This window comes from Sminthopsis crassicaudata, chromosome 3, assembly GCF_048593235.1.
Source record: "Sminthopsis crassicaudata isolate SCR6 chromosome 3, ASM4859323v1, whole genome shotgun sequence".
Lineage (NCBI taxonomy): Eukaryota > Metazoa > Chordata > Mammalia > Dasyuromorphia > Dasyuridae > Sminthopsis > Sminthopsis crassicaudata.
Window position 1 is genome coordinate 495,913,786 of NC_133619.1, and position 12,039 is coordinate 495,925,824.

General features: G+C 39.6%; 1 protein-coding gene across 3 annotated transcripts in view; it reads right to left on the reverse strand.

The window, feature by feature from the left end:
- Positions 1-447: 447 nt before the first annotated feature.
- TMEM45B (transmembrane protein 45B) overlaps positions 448-12,039 on the reverse strand; it is a 47,234-nt gene continuing 35,642 nt past the window's right edge. For all 3 annotated transcript variants that reach the window (XM_074303805.1, XM_074303806.1, XM_074303807.1), the window contains 5 exons: positions 7,220-7,416; positions 5,080-5,286; positions 2,251-2,435; positions 1,579-1,724; positions 448-1,115 (listed from right to left, as the gene is read on the reverse strand). In XM_074303805.1, coding sequence (XP_074159906.1) covers positions 1,004-1,115; positions 1,579-1,724; positions 2,251-2,435; positions 5,080-5,286; positions 7,220-7,400 — 831 coding nt within the window. In that variant the 5' untranslated portion in view covers positions 7,401-7,416 and the 3' untranslated portion in view covers positions 448-1,003. The remainder of the gene's footprint in view (positions 1,116-1,578; positions 1,725-2,250; positions 2,436-5,079; positions 5,287-7,219; positions 7,417-12,039) is intronic.

The window sequence follows — 12,039 nt, forward strand, 5'->3', positions numbered from 1 at the left end:
GCAATTATTCCCTGCCAGATGACACTTGCCTCTTTGCTATTCCATGAACAAGTCAATATCCATCTCTAGAGCATTTTCTGTGGCTGTCCCCAATGCCTGGAATGCTCTTCCTCTCTATTTTTACCTCTTTGCTTCCTTAGCATCTTTCAAGTCTCAATTTAAATCCCATAATTCTACAGGAAGCCTTTCCCAACTTCTCTTAATTCTCTCACCTTCCCTTCTTTAATTATTTTCTATTTATCTTTATAAATAGCTTATTTGTATATACTTGCTGTTGTTTACCCTTAGATTGTGAACTCCTTGAAGTCAAAGAATTTTTTTTCCCTCCTCAGCACTTAGCACAGTGTCTAGAACATAGTAGGTACTTAATAAATGTTTACTGAATGACTGACTAATCTTTGTTTTGAGGGCCCAAATGTAATACTTTCTTTTCCCAAACAGCATAGGTTTACTCTTTACGTAAATAATTTATTTAACCTTTGAATACAAATGATACCATACTAATAGAGACTTGGTTTGTAATTAAAAAAAAAAAAAAATCAACTCATTGAGACATACAGAAGGCCCCTAAACTGGTCCTGGATAATTAGGAATAAGAATACACATTAGGCAGCCAAACTTTCTATCCCTGAGTATAAATACAATTTCTATTTTTCTATTAGACAAATAGCCCCTATCCCAATGACTCAGTGAGCCAGAGGGACTAGATGGAGTGCAAAGGGTGTAACCATTTCTGTACTGTCTCAGACCACAAACAAGTGTCAGTGTATTTTAAGAAGACAAGAATAATTTCAGTCTCTGACTATCAAAAGCCAGTGTTCTCCTTTTGGATTCCACAACTTTGCAAAGTATAGGAATGAAGATGGGCAACTGTGAGAGCTGTATGTTCCCTGAGAGCCTCACAGTTATTGCATGGCTGAGAATGAGATACATAGAGGGAAAGGAAGGTGAGTATCTGCTCCAGCTGCTTGTGCTCATAGGGGGTCCCCCCAATCCTTGAACCTTACTCCTCATCTATGTCATTCAGAAGTGCTTCATGAAGATTGGAACCTGATGCCAATTTTTGGATCCCAATGTTTTCTTCACCTCTGGATCTCTTCAAACGATTTATGAAACTACAAGAGACGAGTCATAAGAAATATTAAATCAATGAGAAAAATGAACCTTGGCTCCCACACCAAAGGGAGGGAAAGTATTTAGCACCTATTATGTGCCAGGTATTGTGCTAAGCATTCTACAAATATCTCATTTGTTAAGGGGCCTTAAGGAACTTAGGTACTAAAGCAACAAAACAAAACAAAACAAACAAAAAAAAAAACCATCCACAGTTACTCCTATCTTTCTTGGGACTCTGGATCTAGAGGAGAATTTGGTGTATATCTATTGCATCGAGGACATGAGAAGCCAGATAAAAACTCTAAACATAAGGTTATTTATGATAAGGGCAAAGCCATAAGAAACACAAATGTTTCCACCAATAGATTTCTATGGCTGAATGACAAGGCTAGGGTAGGAGTTAGACCTGCAAAAAAAGGCTTGGGAGGCAGTTGGGTTCGGCATGTTTCCTTTCATACATACCCACAAGCCAGAGAATAGTTGATGGCTACAATGATTATGGCAATCAGGTAGTGCCAGCAGAAACACATGGTGATAAACATGATGTTATTGTGAGATGTTTGGTCCCACGCAGGACCCCCAGAAGGTGGATACAGCACAAAGCCAATCTGGGAAAATCACAGGGAGAAAGAAAACCTTCATCACCAGCTCATCCTGAGAAACCTGCTGAATATTTGTCCCTAGCACACAGGGACCAATCAAAGGCCACCCACTTTTTTATTCTGAAGCTAGCTTTAATCAAGTCTTATTTAAAAGAAAGTTCCAGGGTCACTTCCTTAAGCTGAATAACAATCTATTTGTAGCATTCAGAAAAGACAGCTGTGTCTTTGATTATTGTCATGGCAAAGTAAATATTGATTGGGTAACTATATGGCTTGCCCAAACTTCTCACTTAGCAGTACAGTAGTAGACTGATTAGAAGTAAGATTCACATGGGATGGGGACAAGGGGTAGGACTTCATTTTCAGTTTGTTGGTACTGCTGGACAGCTAAAGATAGATCTGAGATTCCAGTTGTCATGATTCTCTTAGCCCTCTCCCCTCCCCCCACCAAAATGCCTGTCCTTAACTTCCTTACCCACCACGGGGATCCTCACTTTCTTGTCCTGCTGCAAGCATTCTCCTGTGGACTTACTTGCCAGAACCAGGAGCCGTGGGCAATGCAGAGGCTGGCTCGGAAGAGCTCCAGGACTATATTGTCCCTGAGGAAAACTTCAATGAAGGTGGAAGTGGCTCCTCCAACCACGGTAATTAGCAGAAGAAAGTGGATATGCTGGTCCAATGGTAGCCGATTATGGACGTGATAATAGAAGAGAATACCTGACACAAACAGAATCACAACCACTAATGAGCTGCCTGTTTCCTCATTCAAGCCTTCACTTGAGCTGCTTCCCAATACCAGTATGCCCTTCCTACTCCGCTCTTCTTCAAGTGCCCACTCTTCCTCCTGGCACCATCCCAAGCTTGACCTTGCCTAATTAATCCAACCCTTCATTCTTGATCATACTTCCTTCACTTGTGGTGCCCTTTGGCACTTCTCTGAACCATTTTAGTGAGCATTTCACTTGTTTATGGCTTGGTAGATATTATTAGATCATTCCATGTGGTTTGTGTTTTCCCATTAGATTATGTCTAAACTCCCCAAGGGGAAAGGACCATTTCTTCTCTCTCTTTGTATTTGTTCACTGAAAAGATTTAATTGAACCTGTATGATTTCCTTCTTGATCTTATTTACAAGCAGTTGATTTTGTCTCACAACTCCTTATGTCATGATTCTTTGTTTCTGAATTTAAATCAGAATGGCCTGTAATGAGTTAAGTTTAAAAATCCAGCTCTCCTGCCTCAAGGAACTCTCCTGGAGAATGTGTGTAAGCACAAAAGGAGGTTAATAGCTTTATATCACCAACCAATCTTTCAAGGATGTCTGGTTTGCTATGCAAATGTCTAGCCTGCTATCTCATAGCAAATGTATTCTAAGCAACAGATTCCAGGCTTTTCTTTCCCATTCTGTTTGATGGTACAAATCTCCACCTATGAGCCCCTGTATCCAAGGCTTTGGAAGGGAACAGCCTCCTTGTAGTCAACTTTGGCTGCAGTTGTCCCGGATCTCACTCCACTTTTTCCGAGGGGGCTGTGTGGCTGGATCAGGAGCAGAAAGCCCCAAGCCTAGACTCCCTTGACAACTGTTCAGTCAGATCTCTGTGCACAGTTGGGAGCTTTCTTTCTAACCCTGAGGCCTTATATGTGGGCAAACATTAACTAGGCTGGGGACACGACGGATCATAAGACACAGCAGGTGTTTTGACTTCAATACCCCCACTTTGCATAGCTACCTCCCTCCCTGACTCCTGGTCTGCTTGGAGCTTGGGAGCATGAAGCACCAAGGGTCAAGTTTTTCCAGGAATTATACTCTAATGAGCTAGAGCAGTCGCCATTACCAATCCAGTTGGATTTTGTCTTATTTTGTCCTCAGGACCCTTCACAAAGTTTAGGGCCAAAATCCATTCCACGTCCAGACGTTAACAACACAAAAGCATATTCTGTTTCCCACTATTAAATCATCAGAACACGACTGTATAGAAACTTCATTAACTTTCCTTGAACCTTGTTAGAGAGCTTAATTTAACTTAATTCAACTCAGATAGTGGGCAGGGGTTGCTCCCCCCCCCCCAAGTCTCTAATCAATCATGTGTTTCCTGTGTCTCAGTTCTGTAACCAATCATGTTGTCCCTAATCCCACAATGTCATCTTCTTTGTTCTGTTCTTTTGTTCTGTGCTTCTTAAAACCTATATAAGGGGAACTGTCCTTTTGCTCAGGGTCTTTGGTATAAATAGAGACAAGCCACTGACTCTTTTATTGGCAGGCAGTGTCTCTCTGTTAATAAATGTTAACTTGCTCAGAGATTTGTCTCAGTTTACCCTTTTGTTAAGACTCAAAGATGACAGCACAGACTTCATATAGGGTTGCTACTCTGCCCACTACATGCATGTTCTGGTCAGACTCATGGACAACAGCAAAACTTAAACTCGAGGACTCAGATTTGTTCTTTCTCAATCCTCTTTCACAAGCTCCTCCAGTGATTTGATATTGATACAGGAGTCTGGTTCAGGCACAGAATCCTTCTGGTTCCTTTATCTGGTTTCCTCTTGTGTTAACAGTGAGAGCTCTTTCTAGACTAGCAGTTGGGTTTTAAAGAACTTCCAACAGAGCTTCATCTATCCAATCTTAAAATCAGGGCAAGAATTTAAGGCTTCTCTTGCCTAAGAAGACATGTTAGGTGACTTCTAGGAGGTTGGAGACTTGAAAGGTTGTAAGAAAACCTGGTTGTTAAATATCCCCTTCAAAAATATTAAATGGGGTTTCAATCCTAAAGAATGTTCCTACAGGCAGTCTCCAAGAAGACATCTTCCTTTGTAAAAGAGAAGTGTGTTTAAGATTGCTCTTTTCCAGTAAATAACCTTTGAAGTGATCTCAACTTGCTGCCTTTTTCTTTTAAAATTGAGGTAGGATGGGAGGAAAGGCCTGGTAGCCCAAGTTCCTAGAAATTATTATTTTTTTTCTATACTGTGTTAAGATGTTCATCCTACTTTTAGGGAGTGCTGGAAATGGGATTTTCTAGTCCAATATTTTGTGGGTGGGGCAGCTAAGGAGTACAGTGGATGCATTTTCCTGAGTTCAAATTTGGCCTCAGATACTTACTAGCTGTGTGAGCTTGGGCAAATCACTTAACCTCTGTGTGCCTCAGTCTCCTCATCTGTAAAATGACCTGGAGAAGAAATGGCAAACCACTTTGGTATCTTTGCCAAGAAAACCCCAAATGAGGTCACAAAGAGTTGGACACAACTAAAACTGGAATAATAATGATTTTGAGAGATCCATGTGGTCTGTGATGTTTTGTCTTTTTGGAGACCCCCCCATAGATAAGTATACTTCGTTCCTTCCCCTCTCCCTCCTCCTACGTGCCTTCAATGACTGCAGACATAGACATCAGAAGCCGGTCCAGGCCCAGAGGGACAATAGGGAAGAGAAGAGTGAGCATGTCCACGAGGCCAGAAATCCCATAGAACAGATACATGGTACCATGTTGCCAGTTCATCAGTTTTATCCAGTCATGATCATTGTACAGGTGTAGATGAGGTCCATCTGGTACAAACTGCTCCGCAAGGATCCCTGATAGGAAACAAGGAAAGGAACAAAGGACAGAAGAGTGATCCTATAGTTGGGGAATGGGGAGAAGGTATCAAAGATTATTGAGCTGCAAGAAACAAGGTTCTTATTTCTGTTTTCTGAGGAGCATCTGATGCCTATTGGTAGTCTGTGTGGAAAGCCCAAATTTTTTTTCTCAGGGAGTAGTATATAACTGAAATCTAACAAATATTTATTCTGTAATGAAGGAAAGAAGGAAAGAACAAATGAATGAGCTCTACCTAACACTGGACAGGAACAAGAACTACTCCAGACAGCTAAGAAAGAGGCATTGTGACCTGAATGTCTAGTGTATGGGATCATTGTCATAATCCCTGTCTCACTTTTCCTCTCTAGAGTACTCACAGATCAGAAGTGACAAGTGGCAGAGGAAACCAACTCCTCTGTTTCCATAGAAACAAGCCATGGAGACCCCTCAATATTACTCAAAATTACAAGGTGCTAAGGGAGCACCTCATAAATGACTATGGTGATAGTTTCCAAATGGTTCTTCCTATATCCAGTCTATCTCTTTTCTAATCTATCCTTCTGCCTCTCTTGCCAGGAATACGGGATGTGGATGACAATGTTGTTCATTTGGAATGAAGGGCCAAATCTTTTCTAGTGTGTGTTACAAGAAATAATTGACCTTAAGAAAAAAAGATCAATTAGTTTAAAATTGATTCTAATTACTCTTTGCCTTAGAATCTCCTCAGCACTCATTGACTCACTTTATATAATTACAATAATACTGTGTTTATTGCAAGGTAAGTCCAATAATAAAATCTTGTGGAGACTAAAGTCCTCTTGGGCAAAGACTATGTTCTTTTTCTTTGGCTTCCTTCCAGCTTAGTATGCTAAGTCAATGTCCTCAGAGTATGTTAGCTCTGAGAACAAGGCATTTCATTTTTGGATTTGTAGTTTGTAGTTTGGTTTGTAATGCAGTGTCCCACACATCAGTAGGCATTTCATAAATGTTCATTGGTTGAATGACTTATAGATTCATTTTTAGTCTCAGCAGTATGGGGAATTCCTGTTAAAACCTTAGATCCTAGCACAGTGTTTGATAAATTGATAGAATCATCTATACAGGGTGTGGCAAAAGTCTCAGTTTAAAACTTAAAACTTCACTAGGATTTTTGAAACACCGGCTAGGTCACGGATCCAGAAGGAGGCAAAGCCTTAGAGTACAGCTCCTCCTTTTATATATAAGGAAACAGTCCAGAAGAGATTTAACAAATTTCCCAAGATCACAACGTACTAGCAAGTGGCTCAGGAATGATTTGAATTCAGTCATTTTGATTACAAATTTGGTACTCTTTCCACTATCCCATGCTACTTCCTATTTTGGGTAATAGATACTTGGTTGATTGACTAATTGTGGAGATTCCCTTGACTAGTGCAGGCTAGAATCTTATCTATTACTTATAGCCCTAAAATAGTTGCCTGTGCCACTGATAGGTTAAGAGCCTTGTGCAGGGTCACCCAGCTAGTAACAGTCATAAATGGGAATGCAATTTTTAATGTCCTGTCTATCCTATTCTATCCTATGTCGCACTGCCTCTCAATGTATTATATATCCTACATCCTAAAACTATAATAATTATGCCAGATAATTTGAAGAGCAAAGTATAATACCTTCCAAACTGAAAAGACTTGTATTATTAGCTGAATTAAATTCAATTTAATAAGCAGGTATTGAGCACTTGATATGTGCTGGGCCTTATGTTAGGTGCTAGGAATATATTACTGATTGACTGGCATTTCCTATTTTTCATGGTTTCTTTTCATGAAAGAACATTTATTTTCTAGACCCTTGGTAGTGTGAGGGGCAGGGACTCTGTGAGTACGTATTGCAACATAAGTTTCTGGATATGACAGAGAAATCCTAGGAGCTAAGAACCCTGCCTCCCCTTACCAACTGCAGCAAAGAAGACCCTCACTCCTCCATCGATGATTTCAATCTTCCGATAGTAGTAGTTCATCTTTCTGCCTTTTCCTTTCTGATTTAAGTATCGGAATGAATATTTCAATGACCACCAGATGCCAAAGATCAAAAAGAAACTCCCTGGGAGAGCGTGTCCCTGGAAATTTGCCATTTTGGTGTTAAGGGACCTAAAAAATGAAGAAGGCATTATTAGGTAGCAGAATGAAGGACAAATCTGAGATTCATTTTTGACAGTAAATAGAATAATGAACACAGAGTTAGATGGGTCCAGAGATAAGCTCAGTTATGATTGATTAACCCAGTTCTGCTAATTAGAGCCATACTAATTATTTGGCCGTTTTGCCAGTTGTGAGTGAAGTACAGTAAAGAGCATTCAACATATGGTTTTTAATAATCAAGTAAATATAGTGCTGGACATGAGGCCTTTAAAAATTTGGGGAAGTATTTAGGAGCCTTTAATTTAAGGCCTTTAAAAAGATTTTTTACCTTAGGGGTGAGGAATATACTCAGGCTTAGGAGACCTGGGCTACATGAGGTAATGGTCAGCAGGATCAGGTATATAATTATGTCACAGGCTCTGAAGACCTCAGGCCTGAACCTGCCAATAGATAATTTTACCCAACACCTATGGCAGCTCTTTCCACATAATCCCAGCTCATCTTATTACAATAAACATTAAAATATATTTAGAAATAGAACTATCAGAAGAAGAAAGGAAATAATTATACAACTATTCTCAGGAAGACTAAATCTCTGATGATAAAAGTAGAAAATTATAAAATCAAAAGAAGCTCAGAGTCTGAAAGCACCTAAGAAGCCATCTAATCTCCAGCATGTACCTGAATAAGAATCCCCCCCTGCATAGAACCTAGCAGGTGGCTACACACACTTTGCTTAAAGATCTTCAGTTAGAAGAAATCCACTACTAGAGGAAACTCATTATTTTGTTGAATAATACTAACTTATATTTCTCCATATCAAGCCTAAATTTGTCCCTTTGCAACTTTCATTCTCTGATTTTCATTTTGCCTTCTAGGATCAAGTAGAATAAGTCTATTCCCTTTTCCATGGCATAGACCTTCAGATGTGACAGATGTGAGAAAATTTTTGCATTCTAAGGGAGAATGTCTCCCTTAGACATTTCTTCTGCAGGATAAACATTTCCAGGTTCTTTAGCTGCTATTCATGTGATCTGACTACCATTCTAGTACTTTTCCTCTGAAACCTTTTTAAGCTTCTAAGTTTCTTCATAGAATGTCATGTTCAAAACTGGATATTGCTGGAACTCTGTCTTCCCAGAAATCAGCTGGAGTCAGGATCACTAAACGTCTTTATTCTAGATCTTTTACCATCACCCTCCAAGGCCAGGTCACGAGTGCGAGTGAGTGTGAGTTCCACTACCCAAGTTTCCCCTCCTCCTCCTCCTCCTCCTCCTCCCACACACGTCACTTCCCCCTCTTTGTCCCACCAATCAAGTCAGCACAGAACAGCTGGGGAAGGTCAACCTTCAAACAAGTTAATAGAGAACCATCCAATCGGCAATTAGTCTCACCTGCTTCATTATCCAAGTGCATTGCTCAGTTCTAGCCCTTTACATCTCCCGCTTTCTTTTGTTTTAGACCGCAGGTGGTCGTGCCATCCCTGACTTTTCAGGGAGATGAGAACCCCAAAAAGGAGGTGATCACACACCCCCTGACTTCTCAGGAGGGGAGATGAAAGCACTAAAAAGGAGATAATCACGTCCTCTCTGACATCTCAGGAAGGGAAATGAAAAGCACCAAAGAGAAGTGGGGATTTGCTAGCCGGTTTCTGGGTTGAAGGGCCTTATTAGAGACAAGTATGCACAAACCCATCAACATGGGAGTTATTACACAAGCACATAGCAATAACGCAGAGGCTATTAGTGATAACTCTCCCCACAGTCAGTGCAGACTCGAGGTGGTGTAACAAACAGGAATTGTACATGCAAGTAGTGATATAACAAACAATATAAATCAACATGGTATTGTAAGAGATTTCCAGAAGTCCTAGAAGGAGGGTATGTAAACATCAGCACACATACACGCCTTCTTCAGCAACCAGCTGTTTGTGATGTTTTACCTTGTTGACTTCCCACCTCAGTGTTGACATCCTACCTCATTGGCATCCAACCTCTTTAGCATATTATCTCGAGTATGACTTTGATGAATGGGTTGAACACTTGGGCCACTGTTGAGCCCGGTTCTCTTTGTCATACTTCTGTTTACTGATCTGCTGCTTTGTACCTCCTTGGGCATAACTCTGTCATCTCATGGATCAAGTGAACTATAGTTGGTGCTAAAAGTTTAGCTTGGTGAGATGTGCGTTTCCCGCAAAACAAGAGAAGGGAATTGTAAGGGCCCTTTAAATGGGCTTGTAGATGGGATCTTGGCCACGATGAGATAGCTTCGAATTGGGTGACTCGCTGATTGGCTGTGTGTGTGACCTCACAGGCCCTTTATAAGCCCACTGCAGACAGCAGTCTCTCTCTTTAACCTGGCGCTCTTCACCCTGGCTTCCTAGCTTGGGTGGCTAAGCTGAGATGGATAGCCAAAAGAGGTAAAGAGTTTGGTAGTAAACACGTGGGTCTTCTGACCAGATGTTCACTCGGGAACCATCAAGTCAGGGCATTATGTGAGTAGGTATAATAAAGGCTTTTAAGATTACACGTGGCTGTTCTTGAGTGCGCTACCGGTTATTAAACTATAGATTCAAGAGATCGTGGCCAGAGACCTTTGAAGGCCTCAGAGGAGGCGAGCCGGGTAGAGTTCACACTGCAAAGGACAGTGGTCAAAGGTACTCTGGTGGGCCTAGGACAGACTAGTAATTGTAACTGCCAGGAGGGCATGTTACAGGATATAATACCCTGAAGTGTAATATTAATAGGTCAGTGTATAGGTAAATTCTCACCTCTTTTCTCCTATACACTATGCCTCTCTGAGAGTTAAGGTAGGGAGGAGGACACTCTCCTGCACAATCTTTTCAGAATTAGTCTATTTTAGTCTACTGCATGATTAGTGACACACAAAATTAAAACCTGAGTGTTGACAAGCTGGTGATATGCTCTTAAACATACATTCAAAGATAGTAAAAATGGATACTGTAAATTATTGTTACATTGCAACATATGCAGCTAAAAGTTAAAAGATGTCCTGAGAATTAAGTATTCATTGACTGGTGCTTGAGCAGTCTCTTAACTGAAAGTTAGGTTAAAAATATATCTTTGATTGTGAGATTTGTGACTCCTTTAGCACTAAAGATGATGTCCCAGATAGAAAGCTTATAAGAGTAAACTAGTGATGGCATAGGTGCAGATTCAGTTTTGAAGGTAGTTATTGGCTTTTACCTCCAAAGCCTTATGAAATCACCTTAAATCATCAAGACTGAATTCAGATGAAATGGATGAATATCTACAAAAATATACATCATCCACATTAACTGAAAAAAATAAATTACTAAATAATCCAAGCTTAGCAAAAGAAATTGAACAAGTCAACAATGAACTTCCTAAAAAAACCAAACAAGCCCAGGACCAGATGGATTCTCAAGCAAATTCTACTAAACATTTAAAGAACAATTAATCCCAATACTCCATAAACTATTTGGAAAAATAGGCAAAGAAGGAATTTTAAGCCTATCTCTTTTACAACACAAATATGGTGCTAATAGAAAAACCAGGAAGAGCCATAACAGAGAAGGAAATTTATAGACCAAATAAAATACTAGTAAAGATCATACATTATGACCAGGAATCAAGACTAAGGAAATTATCACTATAACTGACCGTTATCAATAACAAAACCAATAGAAATTTTATGATTATCTCAATAGATGTAGAAAAAGCCTTTGACAAAATATAGCACCCATTCCCATTAAAAATATTAGAGAACAACTAGGTCTATATCCCAAAGAGATCATAAAAGAAGGAAAAGGACGTGAAAAATGTTTATAGCAGTCTTCTTTGTAGTAGCAAGGAACTGGAAACTGAATAGATGCCCATCAGTAGTTGGGGAATGGCTGAGTTAGTTATGGAATATGAATGTATGATCAGCAGAATGATTTCAGAAAATCTTGGAGAGACTTACATGAACTGATGCTGAGTGAAGTGAGAAGAGACAAGAGAACATTGTACACAGAAACAAGATTATGTGATAATCAACTGTGATGGACTTGGCTTTTTTTTTTTTTTTTTTTAACAATGAGGTGATTCAAGGTAATTCCAACAAACTTGGGATGGAAAGTGGCAGCCACATCTAGAGAGAGAACTATGATGACTGAATGTGGGTCAAAGCATAGTATTTTCACCTTTTGTGGGGGTGTTTGCTTGTTTTTTTCCTTTCTTGTGTTTTTTCCCTTTTCATCTGATTTTTTTTTCTTGCTTTTTTTTGCTTAACGTAACGATTATGGAAATATTTTTAGAAGAATTGAACACATGTAACCTATATCAGATTACTTGCTGTCTTGGGGAGGGAGGTAGAGAGAGAAGAGGGAGAAAAATCTGCAATGCAAGGTTTTACAAAGGTAATGTTAAAACTATCTTTGGGTATATTTGGAAAAATAAAACACCATTTAAAACACTGGAGAACATAGGGGTAAATGGAGTTTACTTTAAAACAATAAATACTATTTCTCTAAAAACAGCAGCAAGCATTATTTGTAAAGAAGATAAGCTAGAAGCCTTCTCAAAATAATCAGGAGTAAAGCAAAGATGCTCATTGTCACCTCTATTATGTAATATTGTACTAGAAATGTTAGCTATAAAAATGAAAGTA